A 22,226-nucleotide genomic window follows, 5' to 3' on the forward strand; every position below is an offset into this window, starting at 1 on the left:
CATTGACACATTCTCCCATGAGATTCTGTTTGATGTGAAAATGGCAGACTGCACAAATGTGTGTATTAGTGTGAAATTAATTTCTCTGCCATTTAACAGCATGAGGTGATATGTGGTGCTTATTTGTTTGAGATTAATGTATCTCATATTTTCTGTTTATAGACAAACATGAATGTGCATTCACATAGATTAATGTAATAAGAGCCCCTGCAAATTATCCTAGCATGTAGAACTAGTATATAGTAGTTAGCTAGCTTCCTGTGTTCCTCATTCAACAAGCAGTGATTTACTTTGTTACGGTGTGACCTCATCATCTAGGTTCTACGATACCCCACCTCCACCTCACAGCAAGAGCAGCCAGCTCACATACACATACAGAGAACATACTCATGGTCACACTGAGACACACAGAACAGAATCGAAGGGGTCTACGCAGAGCTGGAGAGAAAGAGAGGGAGAGAAAGAGCGAGAGAGAAAGCGAAACAGACGAGGCGAAGGGGAGGGAGTGTGGATCATGCATGTGCATTAACTCAGCACAGCAGCAGCAGCAGCAGCAGCAGCAGCAACAAACAGAAACAGCAGCAGCACAGGAGGAAAAAAGAGAAAGAAAGACAGAGAGGGGGAACTGGAGGGAGGGTTGTAGTCTCAGGCACAAGAACAATAGCTGCAGAGGACTGCTTTCCATCTCCACTAAAAGAACAACGGAGGAGTAATAGAAGGAGGAGGGGGTGGTCATGATAGTAATGAGACAATAACGGAAGAGAAGAGGCACACTGTAGTCAGTCAGGACTGAAACCAAGGCTCTTCCCTTCTCTGCTCTCCATGTTTTTGGGGACTCAACGTTCCCTTGCCTTATTCTCCAAACCCAGAGGAGGATGTCTGTGTCAGGGAAGAAGGAATTTGACGTGAAACAGATCCTCAGGCTTCGCTGGCGCTGGTTCAGCCATTCATCCCAAGGTTCGGCTGGTGGAGGAGGCGGTGGGGTTGGTGGTGGAGGAGGTTACATTCAGCAGGATGGCCTGGACCACAGAGGAACGCCTGTCCAGGGACGACTGAAAAGTCACTCGCGGGAAAGAGGTGTTGGAGGTCTCCGGAAGACTAACAGCCCAGTACACAGCATCTTGGCACCAACGCCAGGCCCCACACCTGTCTATGTCAGAGCAGGTCATCAATCATGGCATCATCAGCAGAGCACCATCCAAGGTTCCCAGGCCAGGGAAGATTCTTCAAAGAACAGTTCTTCTCCCAGTACAACAAGGAAAGATGACACAAACACTGGCCAAGAAGATGTAAAGAGTTCCACAGAAGACCCTGCAGAGCTGGAGGCCAGAGAAAGGTATGACTGTTATTAGGTGTTAGAAATTAGGAGACTGGGTAAAGTGCTATAACGGTCACTTTTGATCATATGCTCAGTTAGCAGAGACTGGTTATGGGATGCTCTTTTATAAATAGATGGTTTCTTCAGGTTTCACAGTGAAAATATAGCTACTGAATAAAATAAGCAACTGAACACATTAGGCAGTATCCCCTTGATTAAATTTTTAAAAAGGGTTTGTTGTTATCAGTAAAAAAAAAAAGAGCACAACCCAACTTTAAATAATAAAGATATAACAGTCATACTTAAAAATGGCTAAACATTGTGAAACTGCATTTTAACTTAAATATTAGCTGTGCCATTATGCATGTAGATCCTGTAATTATGCAAAGATTAAATGAACTGCACAGCCATCATTTTCCAGTTTACTCAGGCTATTCAGCTTCTACCATGGCTCACCTGGGGACAGCTCACTCTCATTGTCCACAGCATGTTAGGCAGGATGAACCAATAAAACATCCTTTTAATTATTCATTGAACTGAAAGCTGAGGCTTTTCCTGCTCCTCTGACTGTGTTGTGGTCCAGGTTACATGCACAGTATTCCTTTGCAAGAGTGTTTTTGTTTTAACAAGGCACACTATGGCATTCTACTATAGAAATATAAAAGGATAGCTGGAAGGAGTGATTACATCACATAACAAGTACTGGACCTATAAAAAGAAGAAGCAGTGCAATCGCATGAATTATCTAGACTGCCGAGCACAACTACATCCACTTTATGAGCTAAAAGCTATTCAAGCTAGTGGCTGGTATATGATGTTTGATTTATTTTCTAGCAGAATGTTATTACAAATCCTATACTGAAGTGAGTTTTACAGCTATAAATCCTTCCCCCTGCCTTTTCATGTTGTGTTTTTCCTCTGACTTCCATGTGATCCTACAGTTTCCTCCAGGAAGTAAAAAGGTTCTATAGGAGTTCTATATGTGTGTTGCTGTGTGTGTATTTGTGTGTGTGTGCGTGTGCACGCGTGCACACACTGTCTGGCAGAAGACTAAAAGCCCGTCATATTAAAGATGAAAAGACCAAATTTCCTTTTATCTCGGCTGTGACATTCTAAGGTGAATTGGTCCTTAAGCATTGCTGATTCCTGTACGCTTTTGTTCTGTACACCTGGTGAGGAAGTGAACAATGAAAGTAAACCTTCCCCTATGTTTTTGTACAGAGCTCAGTGAGAAAAAAAAGCACCTAATTCCCAATACATAGTCTCTACCTACAGCCAAAAATGTGTCAATATGAATTGAATAGATAACACAGTCAGTGGATGGTTTGGTTCTCGGGGAAGAACATGAATAATTCTCAGCTAAGGTACAGTTTTGGAATCAATTCAACATCCTGCACTGTGTGTTGGCATAATTGGCAGATGTTCATATTTTTTGAGTCCCTATGTGTGAAAAGTGCATGCATAAAAGATGTGACTCACAGTAAAAATGTGTAACGCTCTGGCTCTCGGGGACCTTGAGTTCATGCTGGTCATGTAAAATACAGCACAGTCGTCACATTCACACGATTCTGAAATATTAAAATGCTTCTGTTTTTGTTGGAGCATATACTCTGATCTTGTGTGTTTGATTGTAGCCTTATTCATTTAAGACATTATCGTGAATTATTTAACATTTTGTTTTGCCAGCCTAACCTATGAAAAATCTAAACAGAACACGACTCTTCAGTACTGACAGACATTTCATCATTTCCCATGTTAAAATTTGCCCTGTGAGTAAATGCTTTATATGATGAAGAGTCCTATATTTTTTGATCATTCAGTACAATAAATAGTTGGAAAGTAAAATTTAGTCGTGAGCAGTTATTGCAGAAATAAATAGTTGCATTGCATAATGCCACTTTTCAGTCACGGCTGTGCTTAATGGAAATACACCAACTCAATAACGGTGAAGGAGTACTTGCTGGAAATGACTTTGGGATGGATGTACGATGTAGCCTGGTGAATTAAACTAGTGGCTGTGTCACACATCATGGCTCACATGTTCATCTGCAGCTAAGCAGATGTGTGGATGTCACTGAGATATGCACATTCATTTACTCTACCAGCTGGGTGGCCTTATTATGTCTTACATCATAAATCCTTGACACATAATTTGTGACAATCCCTCAGGCTGAATCTCACAAATGAGTTCTGCTGCCAGTGAAAAACACAAAAGTTTGGCCTTTTGCTACAGCTAGGAAATACCTGTCAGTCATTTTGAGATATATGCCACTCGGTGACTAGTTTTCATTCATATAATGTCTTCGTCCCACCATTTTCTTTCATTCATAGTAGAATTCACAACTCAGATTACTGTCAAACTGAATTATCTGGAAAATTCAATGAAAACTGTGCACCTCTTGTGGCTGTATATTTACAAGATTATATGTAATGTGGTTATACCAAAGCGTATAGAAAGACAAAAAACTGACACATGCAATGAGTATTTAGATAATAACACAAAAGGTCAGTGACACATTTATGCTGTGGTTACAAAACATTTACTGTCCAAGTTACTTCTACATACTGTGTGTGGAAGCTATTGAATCAAATGTAGTATAGTAAATGGGTTGCTGTTTCCCACACTTCCTCTTAATGCCCCAAATGCTGCATCTACATACTGTATATTTGCTCTGTCTTCGTGACTCTCATCCAGATAGCTTCTTTCTACAGTGGACAGAAAATATATGGCAGACGTTAACCTGAATGGAATGGAAACCCTGACCTTTCCCACATAAACACTAACAGTGGCTTGAGTCAGCGTGCTGTTACTATGAATGATATCTCAATTCCCTCTCCACCACCTTGGAAAAGAAATACCACCACCTTACCCTCTGTCAGCAGCAGTAATTCAGATATTTGTCCAGTTCTTCATAATGGTGCAAGGCTTATTAGGTCTATGTGTGACACATCCAGTTGATGCATCCTTAAGATATTTGTAAACTGCAAAACACAAACTTTCTGTTGTGATCTTTAAATTACACCCTCAGGGTTTAGGTGATTGTGTTATTGCCTATAATAAATTGTGAATGTTGTTTGCCCAATCAGCGTTCTGTATGCCAAAGGCAATCTTAGATGGAAGCTAAAGATGAAGCCAGAATTATCATAAAAAATTTCTTTGTGCTTATACAAGGCTTTGAGCAATACTGAGAAGACACACATTATGTGCCGCCCACATTTGGTAATTTCTGTTCAAATGAGACATGAATTTTTATGAATTTTCCGTGGATACCATAGAAGGGGCCATGACTTGGTTCAGCAGTTTCACTCACAGCACTTTGCACTGAAACAGATTAAGGAGGTGCAGACTGCGATCACTTTTATAATTATGACAGACTAAAATATAAATCAATCACAATATGCACAATTACATAGCATTGGTAAGATTTAGGAAAATGCCACATTTACCACATTTAGGGGCCCCCTTCTAAAGTATAGAAACTTTAAAGTTACAACTATAAACATTATATAACAAGTACCTTTAAATATCCAGTATATACAAGGTTCCATTGCTGTAAGATCACTGACTAATTTGTTTAGCCACAAACATCAGATTTATATAAATTATGCACAATCCACAATATGACATCCTCATACCTTATGCAAGTTAACCTGCCACCAGCAAAGCAGTAAAGAGATCTCTGCTGAGATCTGCACATTTTTTTCACTTACAGGAAGCCCCCAGCTCCTAATACACACATGTGCATGTGTTTCTACATTTGTGAGGACACTCATCTTTTACCCTTTTTGTTTTGTTTTGTATTGCTTTCATGACCTCTCGGATCACTGAAAATATTTAGGGAGACAAAATATTATTGCTGTGGACCCCCCCCCCCCCCCACACACACACACCCTTCTGCTAACTGCATTCACCCTGGCCCATTCGACTACAGTCAGAGCAGATTTCACAAGCTATGGTGGTAATGGGTATGCCCACAATAACAATGGCACAGGAAGGGGAAAAAAAACATCACCAAAAAGCTGCAATCTTCAGTGACACAGGGGAAAAAAAGCAGAGAAAAAACTATGTTTGTGCAAAAATATCATCTCAGTCTCGATGCCTGGATCAAGTTATTACAGCCAGTGTATAAAATCTTTCCAACATAAAGCCCAGTGGCAGTATACTGACTGTCAGAATACAGAAAGAAAAGGATCTCATTGAATATATAGAGCTGGCACAAGCTGTATAAAGCTTTGTAGGAATTGTTGGATTTTCCATACAACTCAAGCTACTCAGTAGAATTCTGGGGAAAATGGCTGCTCTAATCCATTTTCAAAGATTCATTTCACATTTGGCACTCACATAGAGAGATGGAGTTGACATCAGTTGGAATAAGAACGAGAATTTCAACAACATATCTGACACATAACTTTTATAGCTAAAGGGTTTTAAAAGCTGATGACAAAACTACATAAACAGCCTAACAATCCTTCAGGTATTTTAAATGACCTGCTCTCTATTATTATTTATTCATGTATTGTTTGCATATATTTATCTGTATCTTGTGGTCAAAAGTTACACAATTGGGCTACAAGTCCTGACAAATGCAATAAATATTGCATTGCCTCTGCCTCACCTGCATAGTGGAATTTTTAAATATGCAGTGTCTCAGAAGCAATTAGTCACACTTTGGTGTGATAGCTCTGAGAGGGTGTAAGGAGCATATGACAAGACTTGGGGTGATATGCGCTCAGTGAAGGAAAACTGATGTAGTATAAGGTGTGATGATAAATAAGGCAGAATCTCCAATTCTGTTCTAGTTTTTCTTATTGCGCTTTGTCTTATTATTTAACTTCTTATAGTTTTGACTTTAAGTAGATGCAAAAAAAATCCTTCAGTTTGTACAGTACAAAAAAATCTGGATGCTCGCTGACAATGCGGCTTTATGTGGATTGCTTTGTAGTGTGCCTTGTGCAATGTAGAGCATTGTCTGTACAGCAGCTTCTTTGGAAATGGGTGTTCTAGGGTTTTAGTGCCTCTATAAAAATGGGCTATACCTGTGATGATCCAGCCCACTATTGGAAGCAAAATATACACCTCAGAGCAAATTTACTGCTCCCTAGAATGTGATACCAAAGCAATTAGTGTCGGAGAGATTGGTAGGCATGAAAAATCCTTACAGCATGCCTTGGAGCCAATACAAAAGCAATGCATCTCAGTTTTATGGCCCAACTGTTTATTCAGTCTTGTTTGGTGTTCCTCTCCAAGACTCCGGAGTCAGTGGGGAATATCATGACAGGCCAATAAATTACATTTGAATTTAGCATAAAGTCTCCCAATAAAGCTTAGACCATAGGATATGGTATAACTAGTGTGCTGTATAAACAATGCCTGGATGGAAAATGTTTTTGCTTTTAATAGTGAAAGAGGAGAAAGTCACACGCTCGGCTGGAATTTTTTATAATAGCGTATTAATCAGGATGTCAATAAAACGCCCTCCATCTTTCCTGCAGTATCAATCCCACTGCATGCCAATATATTGCTCTGCCAAGCTTTACAGGGTTTTCGGTTCATTTGTATTGACAAATCTGTAACTTCGCCGGTTTATGCAGCTCTCATATCAGCATATGAGTAGTAATGAGCGGGGGACATAAAGTGTTGCTTAAAATAGCAGTGACATTTTTTTTCTTGAGCACTATCAGTCTTTACACAGTAGAAGCGCCATGAGATGACTGTAAATTCCCCCAGAGAGACGGCTTGGGTGTTTATGTAGCATAACAAACAACTCTAAATGTCATTGAGTAGACTTTTCCTGTGAAGGACACCAAAGTGACTGGGCTGCAATATTTGCCATGAGTGTGAGGGATTACTCGGATGCCTATAAAACAGCATGTAATCTAGCAGCCTATGGGGACGGGGACTCAGCCTTGCCACAATGCTGTGAGGAACAGGCTGGTTCACTTGTTAAGTCGCTGTTTTTTTGGAAAACACACATGCACACCCAGATATGCAGAGGCACACAGGAACAGACAAAAAGGCATGTGCGCATTCTCGCTGCAAAGCTGTTGCATTGATTGTGCTGCTGGCTTGTCCCATTGGACTGCAGTGCTTAGTTATCCACTTATGTATGGAGTTTAGTCCATAAGAGTTTTAATTTCAGCTTAGAGTTGCAAGAAAGATGCAGATTCACTGCAGGGAAAAAAAGATTCAGGAGTGCAATGTGTCCAAAATAAGCTCTTTTGTGTCGTTGGTAATTTGCTGTTTATCTCGCTGTGTACAGCTATTTAGTTTTGTTTTTAGTTCATATTTGGACAGAAAGAGTTAACAGCGAGTGAGAGTAATACACTTTCTTGAATAATTTGTCACAGTGCTGCTAACTTGTGTTTCATGTCTTCTAGAAATGGAGTCGCTGCTCCTACATTGGTATTAGATTTCATAAATGACAAAATCATGCAAAAAAAACAAAACAAAAACCCATAAACAAGCAAAAGCAAATAATAAAGAAATCCAGATGAATGGCTGAATTAAACAGATCACAAGCAGATCCACTGAGTGAACACAGTGGATCTGCTGATACGTCTATTCAGCAGCATATTGTGTTAGCTCAACTCAAACAAACAAAATATAATCTTTTTTTCCCATTTAAAAGTAGTCGATTAATATTTTTGCGTTGTTGCCTAGGCAGCTTTTGAAATTCAAAAAAAAAGTCTCTTCTAATTTTCTGATGATGGGAAAGGTATACAAACTCAGTGTTCACTGGTTTGCATCCTAATTTCTATTCCACTGTGATCTAATTACACCATTGCCCAGCCTTATTCCTGCATTACAGCTTATTCATGGACAAACCCTGTGATCCATTGCATGATGTTGTCAATATTGGAGCATCCGGCCCTTAGTTGAATGGCTGAATAAATAGATCACATGAAATCTCTTGAATGCTAAGAACCATTGTGTTCCCTCAGTGGATCTCCCTGCATATTGTGTTAGTTCATCATAAACAAACAAAAAACAGACAAACATTTAAACATGTCTAGATTCCATACCTATAGGGAGGGGCAAACTATTTTAATGCTGTGTTAAAAATGCAACATGTTGATTATACCACACAGACTGTAAAGATGCTGCAGTCATACAGTCAGGGTTAATTGTTTTTATATTTTTAAATTACGCCACGTCTTTTTTTCTTCCTCTCTCTTTGCTCTTCTTCCACAGGTTGGTTCTGAGCACCTTCTCCAGAATGAATACCAATTCCTCAGATGAGTTTTTCCAAGCCACAAACCATGCGGAACAGACATTCCGGAAAATGGAGACCTACCTCCAGCACAAGCAACTGTGTGATGTCCTCTTGATAGCAGGGGACCACAAGATACCGGCTCACAGGTTGGTGTTTGTGCCTCTGTCTGCTTTGATTTCATTAATTACTTACTGCTTTAGATCAGAGTTAAAAAGAAGCTCATCTGGATGCACTTCATTAAGATAGCAATGCAGGCAGTCAGACTTTGGTCTGGACCACAGTTTGCAATAAATTTGGTCAGTTTGATCTATATGGGGGATAATTGGATGAGCTTTGAAATTCAAAGAAAGTCTCTTCTGATTTTCCGGTGACAAGAAAGGTATGCAAACTCAATGTTCACTGGTTTGCATTCTAATATCTACTCCGGTGTGATCTAATTACACCATTTCCCAGCCTTATTCCTACATTAAAATCTGTACATGGACAAATATTGTGATCCACTGCATGGCATCTCTTGACTGCTGAGAACCATTGTGTTGATCTGCTTGTATGTCTATCCACACGGAATATTATGTTAAGGAGTGGAACTGGGTGTGGGTCCCAAAAAGTGGGTCCCACACCCAGTTCCACACCTTGGCTCAGGCGATTAGAGGATCATCAGGGGGTCCTTTTGTCCCTCTGTGGGGGGACACTCCCACTAGGGTTATATCTGGGACTCTCCACCATTTGACCTTAGAACTGAAGAAGCCTCTCGGATGAGAGGTGAAACGTCTTCAAGTAACTTAAAGAAGTCCAGACGCTTTTCTTTGCAAGCTCCTTTGACTACGATGACCTGGATGACTGAGAACCTTCACAGACATACTTAAGGATCTGGAACGTTCCACAGTGCCAGAAAAGAAGTATCTTAGTAACTTAGTTGCCTGAATTTCTATAGCTGGATTTTTAAATTCTACTTTCAGATACAATCATGTAAAGCAAAGTTTAAACCATAAAAATCCATATTAGAAACCGTAAGGACGTGTGAATGTATGCTGACTGATTTATTCATTCACGTTTCCTTCATGAATCCACAAGCTTGTTGCTTTAGCTTGCTAGACAAATTAGTTAACATAATTACAAGTCTGACCATTGTAGCTATTAACATAACATACTGTATGTGGGATAAAATAATTTATCACAGGCTGACAAAGTGGAATCATACAGTGGTGGAAGGGGGCTATAAATCACTGTAAAATGGAATAAGTACACTGACAGTACATTATGAATATGGTGTATTGAGTCATGTGAGGCATGCTGTTTGTTATGAAGCTTCATTTGGGGGGCACTCTTAAAACCACAAGAACATAGATCTCCCACCAACATGTAACCCAATTCATTGATTTTTTTTTCTTTATGGCAGATTGGTCTTAAGTGCTGTGTCGGACTACTTTGCTGCTATGTTCACGAGTGACGTGAGAGAGGCGAAGCAAGAGGAGATAAAGATGGAGGGAGTGGATCCAGAAGCCCTCAGATCCCTGGTTCATTTTGCCTACACGGGTGAGTGCTTATAAAGACATTCACTAGCCCTTGTAAGTAGTTATGAGACCTCTGAAATGCAGCATGATTAAAATGGATCAATAAGACAATTCATCATAGAGCTGGCAGACTGGGCAGGACTTCAACACAAAATTGCTTCTTTTTTTAAACTGGGCAAATGGCTGTTTGGGAAATATGCTTTAATCAAAATATTCACTTTTTACAGTTTAAACATTGTGTGGTAAAACACATAATAATGGCTATCCTTGTAAAAGATTTTAAGTGATTTCATTATTAATGCTATACTTTAGCTGTTGATGCCTTTTATTTGATTCAAATGTTAATCGCAAAACTGCTTCCATGCAGTTTCGGTCATGTGTTGTTTTTCATGTAGTTTCCATGTTGTGACATTGCAGGTGTCCTTGAGCTGAAAGAGGAGACCATTGAGAGTTTACTGGCAGCAGCTTGTCTCCTCCAGCTTTCACAAGTCATCCAGGTTTGCTGTAACTTTCTGATGAAACAGCTTCATCCCTCCAATTGCCTGGGAATTCGTTCCTTTGCAGATGCCCAGGGCTGTGTGGACCTGCTTAATGTGGCTCATAACTACACCATGGTAGGACTGTGAACAGAGCCAGACCACTTTTTTATGGTGGGCTGCATTATTCAGATCATAATAAATAATGGGACTGCACTCATCATTGTGCACGCGCACACGCACACACACACACACACACACACACACAGGGGATTCTTTAATCATAAAAGACATAACTTTAATACAAATTTTTAAAAATTTAGTTTCATTACTGTGCACTCACAGGAAGTAATAACCAACCGAGTTCTTGACACCGCTTGTTAGGATTTATTTGTTTAAGATATGCAATTACTCTACATTTCTGTGAGAAATATTCCTGTTGGATTAGGATTCACCCACATGTTCGTCAGATAATTTCTTGCTGGTCATGCAGAACTGACAGCACAAGACAGGCGTTATCTCCTAAAGGACATCTGCTCACTCTGTTTACACAGTCCCCATCCGAGACCAGGAGGTTAATCTAATCATAAAACTGCACAAGAGGCCCAGCTTCCTGTTCAGTCACGTCAGTAATGAGCAGGGCTGTTCGGGCTTCCTGGAAGACTATCCTCTATCCCCTCAGCTGAAGATTTTTGTTTTGATAAGCTTGTTTTTTCCCATTACAGCGCGGCAGCTTCCGACACCGTTTTCCTTCATGAAAGAATACTTTAATGTTCAGTATATACACGTTTAATATTATATAGTTTCATATTGCAATATTTTTTCCAGCTGTAAAATACTTTGATTTCCACACAGGATTTCAATTAATACTTGACAATTTCGGTTTTGTAAATTAATCCTGATCTCAGGAAAGAATAAAGAGCAGTCTTTGTTGCAAACCAGTGCAAATTACATAGTAATCAAAGGTTTTTAGAAGGTAATTTTCCCAGCCTCGCATTAGTTTAAGCATTAGTTTTTCAATTACTCTTTCAGTCAAATCAGTTAATAGCCTGTGCCGCTGGTCTCGCTTTCTGAGGAGTTTACTTGACTGCTGTGAGTCTGCCAGTATCTACAAACACATCCTTTTAAATGGTTATGAAACAAACTTGGCTAAGCTTTCAATTTTGTTGTAAGCTCTTCAGCATTTGCAGTTACAAATTTATTGGTTTAACGCAATGTCAAAGAGCTGGATTGAGTTTCTCCCTTCTCTTTAGCACCAGAGATCAATAGATGTCCCTCATTTCATTAAGGCTCTCCTTGCTAAGCTCTTAAAACCTGCCCTCAAAAGATAGATCGGACTAACACTGCAATGTGTCGCATGTTGATGATCAATAGCATGCTTGTTTCTTGTTTCATGCTTTCTACAGTGAGCACTCGATTTGTTAAAGATTATAATGATGAATCCTTTACTGCGTTGTTTAAAGCATAAACAGTGCAGAAAAATGGCCAAATGTTGGACATACCATAGATGCACATATGAGCAGGAATGTTTTATATATCATCTCTAATGGAACTGCCCAGAGACAAAGCCCTTGAAGAGGTAGCCATGCAGTGCTTTAATATTGCCTGGGCTTCTGGCCAATAAATGGAAGATTAATCTTTAGAAAGGCTATAGAAAACAGCTTCCATCAAACTTGGAACTGGACACACCATTGGTGGGATTGTAATGGAGGTTTCCAGAGCCTGTTTTTCATTAAAGACTTATAAAGGCTTATTGGTATCATGTTTGATCAGCAGAAAAAATGCCATATTAGCTTAAGAGGAGGCTTTTCGGAGCGAATGCTCTATACCAGATTGATTTGTAGTCTGTTGTTATGTGGATCATTTTATTTACTGAGCTAAGTTAAACAGATGATGGCTTCATCTGTTCTTTGGAAAGAAATAATTTGAGAAATGGAGAGCGATTCACTGCGGTTATCGGTTATTGGAGATAAAGACCTCCAAACTGGCACTCTCTATCTCTTCACGTTCATTTTTCTTCACCTCTCTGTCCTTGTCCCACTTGGACCTCAGAGATGTAGAAACATACACAGACACACACAAAATGCTGCACCAAGCGTACTCCTCGGCTAATAACTGATGATTATCTGTCTCCTCTGCGTCTCCGCAATGTTCCAGGAACACTTCCTCGAGGTCATACAGAACCAGGAGTTCCTGCTGCTCCCCACAGCTGAAATTGTTAAGCTGCTCTCCAGCGATGACATCAATGTTCCTGATGAAGAGACGATCTTCCAAGCTTTGATGATGTGGGTGAGGTATGATGTCCAGAATCGACAACAGGACCTCGGAGTGCTTCTTGCTTACATCCGCCTACCCCTACTTCCTCCACAGGTGAGACAGCCGATCAGGACTGTAAGTCGCTTATGCTTGTGTTAGAGCTTGTGACTGATGATTCAGATGGTACAAGTCAGCTTGGCTTCATTACAGAAGGTGTGATTTGTGATCTTTGATACTCTGTCCAGGTTGTAACTCCTCATTTTATAACTTTGTTAACTTAAAATGAATAATGAAATGAATAGAAATAATAACTAACACTGACAAACTAAGGTGAAGGTTTGTGTAATACAGCTTTACCAGTCTAAAATTAAATTGTATATTTACAGACTGTAAATATGCTGTTTATGTGATGTAAAATTATGCTGTATTTCTGCAAGTAAGCACTGACTTACAACTTGGTCGTCTTGATTTAAATAACCTAACAGGAAACAGATAAGCATTTTTGACAGATATGAAGCATGAACATATCTATTTTTTTTAAACGCGATTTTATTTTCACTGACAAATTGCTTTCCAAAAGTAATTATGCTCAAGTTATTTTTTTTATTATCAGTATGCAGGAAAGTAACCTGCAGCATTATTGTTTGCAAAATGAAAAATATGTGGAAGATATGATACATAAGGTTTTTCATCCATGGCTTGGGAGATGCCATTTGCTGCGAGGCAAATAAACAACAGAAATGAATCATTGTTTTTTTTTCTTCTCAAAACTGGTAAAGTTCTTTTTAAGTCTCGCAGGCATAGCGGTATCAATGAATAAATGCAAAAATATATGAAAGTGAAATGTCTGAAAAAACCCACATAAAAAGCAACTTCACTGCAGTTTCTGTGTTGTGCGGAAATGTAAGAGTGCTACTATTTCTCAGAATAGAAAGAAAAGTTTAGCTCTTCTGCAGTGCATTTACAAAAAAGAAGTAAAATCATGAAAATACAGTGTGTTTGTTATGTTTTTGCTGTTTTATCTAGTTGCAATAATTGATATAGTGACTTCCTTTAAAGTAATAGTTTGATGATAGACAAAGATTAGATAATTTTGTTTTTGCTTTCACCCCATTTTAATTAAAACATTTCATAATCTTAATTTTCAATGCTGTTTTGCAGTTATATATATCTGACATCTTTTCCAAAGGGATTTAAAATCTACACATTATATTACAAATACCATTCCACAACAGAGATTTCTATAAATACCATAAACATTTGAAATTTTCAGCACACATTATAATGCAGCTAATTTTATTTTTCTTGAAATATAGCTCCTTGCAGATCTGGAAAACAACAAGATGTTCTCTGATGATCTGGAATGTCAAAAGCTGCTAATGGAAGCCATGAAGTACCACCTTCTACCTGAAAGACGCCCAATGTTTCAGAGCCCAAGAACAAAACCTAGGAAATCCACTGTTGGTGCACTTTATGCTGTCGGAGGAATGGATGCTACCAAAGGTACCCGATATAGCAACTTACTGAAAAGACTCTGAAGATGGCTTTGCCAGATGTATAAAAAGAGAGAGCTAGCTTATACACAATTGTTCTAAGTGTATGGCAACACAGGTTATCTAAATTGCGGTATTTTGTTTTATTTCAGGCTCTACCACCATAGAGAAGTATGACTTGCGAACAAACACTTGGGTCCAGGTTGGAGTCATGAATGGGCGCCGGCTGCAGTTTGGTGTGGCAGTGATAGATAATAAGTTGTACGTGGTTGGAGGGAGAGATGGACTGAAGACGTCCAACATGGTGGAGTGCTATAACCCCATCAGCAAAGTGTGGTCCACCATGCCCCCAATGTCAACACACAGACATGGGCTTGGTGAGTGCATATAACTGGCCAACAGCATATTGTTATTTACATCGGCATTCATGCATTTTTAGTAGCGTTGGTACTATGTCTGTGTTCTGAAACTTACTTGCCTTTCCATGCACATACATGGAAAGAATAATGTAGGAAAAATGTGCCATACTTCTTTTTCAAATGGAAAGCTATAGGTAGGAAGAGCAGCAGCAAGCCTTCCATACAGAACAGAACAGGAAGCAGTGATAACAGCTCTGATGCTGGTTAAATCAGGCACAGTATAAAAGGAGGACCTAGGGTAGTGGCGGGTTGCAAAGTAGCTTGCAAATGCCCAACAACTGTAGGAAGTTAAAAAAAATTTAAATAGCACATTGCATATGAGATTTCCCAAATGAAAGCATAGAGGGTATCAGCTGAACTCTTTGCTACTGTAGGCTGACACTGAGATCATCTTATCTGCCAGGACTGTGGTTGAATTCAACTTTGTGACTTTGTCTTGAATATTATGCTGCCTAATGCCAACTAACTGGAATGATCATTTCATTACAAACTGCAACCCATCAATTTTCAAAAAAAAAAAAAAAAAATCATTAATTGCTTTTATTTCATGATGAAAAATCTTTTACAAAGACATAACACATATGGTTCTATATGTTTCAGGTTTCAGCTCAGTTAACCAAGCAGATTTTTTGAAACACCAAACAGGATACATGTTTAGCAAGGTCACAATTGGTAGGCTGTTAAGAAAAAAAATCTTTGACATATACCTTTGATATTTTTTCCATTCCACTATCAAAGCTTGACAAGCTGTGCTGGCCCTGCTCATCCTTACCCTTCCCTGCCCAATAAATCTCATATCAGAAGCATTTTGATTCACAGTTGAAACAGGTCTGGGTAACAGAGGAGGGAGATCTTGTCAAAGCATTCAGCTCACTCACACAGTGTGGTCGGAGGTATCAGCAAGCCCAGGAGATCACACTGTACAGATTACCTGCGCTGCCTTTGATCTTTCACGTACCAAATATCTCTTGGTGCTTTGCTTATCTTGTGCATATTTTCATTCTGAATATGTTTTAACTTAGTGTCTACCAACATCCCCGCATAGCCATTTCCTGCTGTGTGCTTTATGGGTAAAGAAAAGGAAAAAACCGTGTTGTTTTTTTATCCCCAACCCACAAGCCAGTAATAAAAAGAAGCCTCACTACAAGACCAGTTTTCATTTGACAGTGTTTATGTCACTCGAGGTTCTCTGAATGCGGTCTTGTCCTCATGTTTCCTCTAAATAATTGAACTCTCACCAAAGGAAATAAGTGTTTTCATATGAAAATCCATTGTGCTAAAGCACCCTCTGCATTGACGCTGGTGGAAATAACCATTCCTATGTGACTGGGGGATGAGGAATAACAAAACAGTTTTATAGTCTTCCTGTTTTCTGAATAGCTTTGGCCAGCTGGTTGACTCACTCTGCTCCGTTCTAAAATGAGAAACATATCTCTGCTCAGACTCTCTAAGAATAACATTCACTTGGAAATCTTTGGACTTCTTTCACTGATTATTCTCTTAGATGTGTTTAAGGTTTCCGTGTTTGAAAACCTTTTTCATGTAATTTTGGCAAAAATGTTTGTTTCATTTAACCTCAGTGAGGTAAACACATGAACATTTGAAACAACTTAATATAATTATGCAGACAAAATCACACATGATTGAAACACGTATATAAAATATTAAATATTCTCTTTATTTCGTTTTTTTATAGTAGCAAATATTTATAGCGTTTGATTTTTCCATATGCAGTATCTAATGGGACAATTCATCTTATTTATCTTTACAGCATTAATTGTTTGGATAGCATTCATTTCTTATTTCTATTTCTGCAGGTATTGCTGTGCTGGAGGGTCCCATGTATGCCGTAGGAGGCCATGACGGCTGGAGCTATCTCAACACTGTGGAGCGCTGGGACCCACAGGCCAGACAGTGGAACTACGTGGCCAGCATGTCGACACCACGGAGCACCATGGGAGTCACAGCACTTAATGGAAAGTAAGTTGCTATGACCCCCATCTTTGTCCAACCTGTTTGACTATCCCATCATAGCCTTTTAATTAAAATGTGCAACCTTAAACTTTAATGCAAAGTGTGCTATTGTATTTCCGCTTGCCTGCCTCTGAAGCCATTGCCCTCTGCAAATTAGTACTAAGAAGGCAGACATTTGCAGGCAATTCACACTTAAAAAGGAAGCCTAATTGGAGTATGCTCTTTTTTTAGGGTGCTGCCGTCCATAAATTCTACTTTTCTACTTGACTGAAGTAAACTTGCATATAAGGATAGCACAGTTAGTCTTTATTCCTGCACCTCTTAGTCAGTTTTAGCTATTGATTTGCTGGAACAAATGTTTTTGCAGGCAGTAAACTTGCAGCTGGATTTGAGCATGAAATAAAACAAGCATGGTTGTGTAACTCACAGTGCAGTGGTCCAGGAAAAGCTGGAGTGCAGTATTAATGCACTATTAGTTCGACAACATTGTACTTCCTTTGTGGTCTGCGTCAGATATACTCCAAGGTGGCTGTGCAACAGTGCAGCTCGGAGCAAAGGCTGCTCTGATTAGTGTGGTAATTTATACAGTATAATCTAGACTCCATAAATGCAAAACACTTGATGTATTTGTATGTATTAAATGCCTTACAACACAATTTAAAAGTAAATTAGGCAAATAACAGACCAGCTTTCGGTCTAATTTGAATATGTTTGTGTGCTGAAGTAGAAAAGAAGCTGCTGCTCCTTTGAGCTACAAGCTACATTTAACCCACTGATGTTATCTTTTCTTATCTAAGAAAACTATTTTTGAAAAATGTTCTGCTCAGCGCCGTATCATCTACAATCTGTCTTACTATCACTGTTCTGATAATGTTTAGATAACAATTCTGTTTCGAAGCACGCAGCAGCTACTCATTTGTCAAATATTCATTCATAATTTTGCTTAATTTACTCGAATCTTTCAGATTATTTGCAGTTGGTGGTCGAGATGGAAGCTCCTGTCTTAGGTCGATGGAGTGCTTTGATCCACACACCAACAAGTGGAGCATGTGTGCACCAATGACCAAGAGACGAGGAGGAGTGGGTGTAGCAACATACAACAACTTCCTGTACGCCGTGGGCGGACACGATGCCCCTGCTTCCAACCACTGTTCTAGACTCTCCGATTGTGTTGAGAGGTCAGTAAATGCACGTCCTCATCTCCAGAGTACACAGAAGACAATGGTGTGTTTGGACTGATGTTCACTGAACTCAGTAATGGGTGGGGTCAAGTTAGGAAAATTTCTCAAAGGAACAAAAAGGAACTCCTCTTGATCCCCACCCTGTTCCTGCATTTGGAGACATGTCTGCATTACGCAATACCATATTGTAGAGACCACTGTTGCAACACATGGTTTTATGTTATAGTATCTGGCACCATCTGGTGGCCACAATATCCTCTTTAGTCCAAACCTGAGGTAAACCCATTGGCGTGATTTAAATACACGTAAATGTTTTGGGGGTTTTTTGGCATAAAATACAGACATCATTTTTTCTAGGACATCACATTTTACTCAGATATTTATATATATATTCCCTCTTGTCATGGTGATGCACTGGTCAGTACTGTATAACTTTAGAGGTTTATACCTACTGGTTGAGTAGGTCCTTTCAAGAGGCTGAAACTCCAGATACACCCCTAGTACAAAGAACAACTTTACTGTTCGACCCACATGTTTCAGCCTGTAGCTGAAACAGCCTGTAGCATTCTGGTATTATGCAGTTCTTCCACGGTGAGTGTGTCTCACAAAGATAAAAGGTTGTGCAAACAGAGTAGAGATGTCTGGCACAACTTTCAAGGTACACAGAGCAGAGCAAAAGTTGAAAGCGGTACAATGTTATTCGTCCATGAAGAGCGAGTCTAAAAAAGATAAAATGTTGCAAGGCTACAGGCTGAAATGTGCTGGTCAGGCAATAAAGTTGTTCTTCATACCGCATGTGTTGCTGGAGCTTCAACCTCTTTAAACTTTTGTTCTTTTCTTTGCACCTTAATAGCAGATGAAGTTGTGAGTAGAAGTTTTTAGTCTTCAGTTTTCCTCCTACAGTCCAAACACACATTTGGTAGATTAAGTGGTGATTATGTACTTGTGTATATGGTAGTGTGTAGTTCTCTGTCTCTCTGTGTTAGCCCTGTGACCTGTTCAGGATGTACCTTGCCTCTTTAACTTTGCCAACTGGGATAAGTTGGATGAGCCGTTACAAGAACAGGCAGTTATTCACCTGTTAAATTCAAATATAGAATGTAGTATCTGCTCAGCTGCATTATCATGTGATCGTGGCTGTTTCACATTTTCGATATACATTGTTACTGATGTACTTTTAACGAGCAGCACACAATACTTAATAATAACAACCACAATTCACACTTTTTTCCCATAGTGGACGAATTTTTAAACATTTGAGTGACTATTTTGTTCATAAGCATAAAAAGTAAATCAAATGATGTCTCTTAACTTCCAATATGGGCAAACAGATGAAAAAAAATCTTTCTGTGGAAAATTCTGTCTGATGAGTCAAGTTCTCCCTGGACCGAGCATCTGCCAGCTGCTTTTGGAAAGACAGCTTTGTCTTTTGCTTTAATGTTTCACTTTAGTTCTCTGTGACCATTCAGACATCTGTGATTAAAGAGGAGGAACATAAGGCCGTTCCAATTAGTGGGGATGAGATGCTGTTAGACTGACTGAGTAAATGAACTTTTAGAGAAAATGTTGTTTCGCCATACTGAGTAATGTAATGCAACGCCAGTTGTTCAACCAAATATTTTAATTACAGGTATGACCCAAAGACGGACACCTGGACCACCGTGGCTCCCCTCAGTGTTCCCCGGGATGCGGTTGGTGTTTGCCTGCTGGGTGACAGGCTTTATGCAGTGGGCGGATATGACGGCCAGTCGTATTTGAACACTGTGGAGTCCTACGATGCACAGAACAATGAGTGGACTGAGGTAATTGCATTAACTCAATTTAATGAAACTGCAAAAACAAAGTTATGAAATATATTCCTACTATTTTAGATTAAAAAAGTATCCAAAAGTATAAAAAAATCCAGCTGAGAAAAATAAAAAGTTTAAAAAGTTATAAAAAGAATAAAACTTTAATAGAACTGCAGATATTTTGCTAGAACAGTTACAACCAACATCACCGCTTCAGTTAAATCTGAAGTGACTGAAGCCTATCAATATTTTATAGTTGCTTTTCTTTTTGCATGTTTTTTTTGTTTAAATTTTGACCCTTTGACCTCCTTATCAGCATGAAGTAAAACAGGATTTTTTTTAAAAAGCCATTCTTACATGAAAGACTGATGTGTACCTATCTGCCTTTCTGTAGGAGGTCCCTCTTAACATTGGCAGGGCAGGCGCCTGTGTGGTGGTGGTGAAATTGCCTTGAGCGTTTTGTCTTAAAACAGCATGGGTAACAAATGAGGGAGCAGCAAAGAAGAGTGGACAAACAAAACAACAGATCAAGGACGGATCCTTTGAGAGTCATGCTTTTATTTTTTCTTACTTTAACTCGCCTCTCCAGAATTTTCAGAGGGAAACACAGACAGAGCCTTGCCCATAAACCAGTGTTGCTATCATTAGTGGACATGCCTGCCCACTGGGAAGGACTTGTTCAGAAACTGGAATGCACTGCACATTCTTCACATTCTCGACCAATCAAGAATTTTCATAGACTCGGCCAAGCTGCGGCGAATCAGCGCCAGGCCTTTGTTGTACGGCTTTGTTATACTAGTTTTATGAAAAGTGACGTGAATGTCTGCAAGATTACATTTAAAACTTACAGTCTGAACAAATAAGCCAAACTCCAGGTTAGTTTACATTTCTACGCAAACATTTCGTACCAGTACCATCTCACACAATATATTTTTGGGATTAAATCTCCATTTATAGCCACTATAATGAAAATTGTTGTAACAAATAGAAATAACCGTACCAGTGTCTTTCCTCATGGGTGGTCAGAATCACTTCTGAAGCATAGGAGACCACTGTGAACACCGAGGGTTGAAGTAAAGCAATGAAATGATTTTTGTTTTCTGAATAAAATATTTAGACGTTTTATTGCTTTTATTTTGCTTTTTTTAAGCCTGTAGCTAAAAAACACCAAAGTCATTTGCTTGTTTTAGATGTCTTGTTACTAGTTACACGTTCTAAAGGTTTACAAATTTGTGAATTACAGAAAAATATATCATATTGATATTTCACATTGCTGTACAGATTTTTGTGAACTTTCTGAAATGACATTTGTGTTTATAGGATCATGCCTAAACCAGCGCCCTCAGATCACTACAGTCATTGCTGTTCATTTGGCTTCCTTCCTGGGCATGCTAGCCGAGTGAATGTTTCCTTTGATTTACATAATATTATATATGACGATCATTACCATCCTGTCTGTATTTTTAAGGATATAAGACCTTCTGAATTACATAGATCTTTTTTTTTTTCATCACAAACCCTTGCAGTGGAATCAGGTGCATCTAAACCAGCTATGTGAATCTATGACAGCTTTTATTTTACATGTTACCTGCAGCACTAGGAAACCTGATTGCCACAGCACTTCACTATTGCAAATGTTTTGAATTTTTACATTTGTAGTTGGTATATCTGTTTAGAAAAACGAAACATTACGACCTTCTTCTTAATAATTTGTAACTGTAATTCGAACACGTTTTGGGGCCAAATGCTAATGTTTTTATCATAATTTTGTACAGCATGACAACCAATAAATAAACTGACTTCAGTCTTCTCTGCATGATCAAATCCATGTTTAGAGCTGTGGCCCCACACCGGGCACATTTTCATTACTCTTGTTGTTCTGCTTCAAGTAAACATAACCGATTCTTTGACTAAACAGGCTCGGAAGCTGCTTTGATGTGTGTCAGCGTTAACCTTAGTTTTGTTTTCGCTGCAGTGCCCTCTTCTTAAATCAAGCAAGCATGTTTGTTGATATTGCTGTGTTTTTTCAATCTCCCATCAACAGAATGAGGACCAAATGCTTTTGCTTGCCTTTGTTTTTTCCCCATTGTTTACCCTTCAAATAGTCCCTTCAGCCCACCATCCTCTAGCTTGTTTGGTAAGATTTCAATCACTTTCGCATACATAATATTGGCTTACGTGTCCACGTGTGCACTTTTTTTTTTTTAAATTTTCAGGAACCTGTTGGTGATTTTAAAATACACAGTATAGTAGACACGTAACAGAAAAAAATCCCTTTTGCATTTTCCTTTTTTTCACATCATGTAAAGATTAATCGTCTTCTCTAGCTTTCTATTTTTGTTTATCTGCATCTTTTCCTGCCAGAGCTCATAAGGGAAATCAATAAAAGGATAATAGCTTTGATCTAAACTCACCTCTCAAAGTAAAATGTGGAATTCCTCAGCATATATCTGTACATTAATTTGAGATGCAGTGCTGTGGAAATATGGGGCCATGATGATTAGAATTGCTTTATTCAATTTGGTCCTGCGAAGATTGTAACAAGATGCAAATATACAGAATTTCTGTATACTCATCTCATAGTTTACCTC

The 22,226-nt window shown here is 39.0% G+C and overlaps 1 protein-coding gene across 1 annotated transcript; it reads left to right on the plus strand.

The window, feature by feature from the left end:
• The first annotated feature begins 208 nt into the window (after positions 1-208).
• klhl4 (kelch-like family member 4) lies at positions 209-21,439 on the plus strand. The gene is made up of 11 exons (XM_006781345.2): positions 209-1,336; positions 8,511-8,678; positions 9,932-10,068; positions 10,464-10,660; positions 12,680-12,892; positions 14,095-14,281; positions 14,424-14,648; positions 16,508-16,670; positions 17,630-17,842; positions 19,476-19,647; positions 20,030-21,439. Exons 1-11 carry the CDS (start codon positions 876-878, stop codon positions 20,087-20,089), a joined length of 2,196 nt encoding a protein of 731 aa, XP_006781408.2. The 5' UTR covers positions 209-875; the 3' UTR covers positions 20,090-21,439.
• Positions 21,440-22,226: the final 787 nt, after the last annotated feature.

This window comes from Neolamprologus brichardi, chromosome 2, assembly GCF_056152115.1.
Source record: "Neolamprologus brichardi isolate AB-2024 chromosome 2, ASM5615211v1, whole genome shotgun sequence".
Taxonomy (NCBI): domain Eukaryota; kingdom Metazoa; phylum Chordata; class Actinopteri; order Cichliformes; family Cichlidae; genus Neolamprologus; species Neolamprologus brichardi.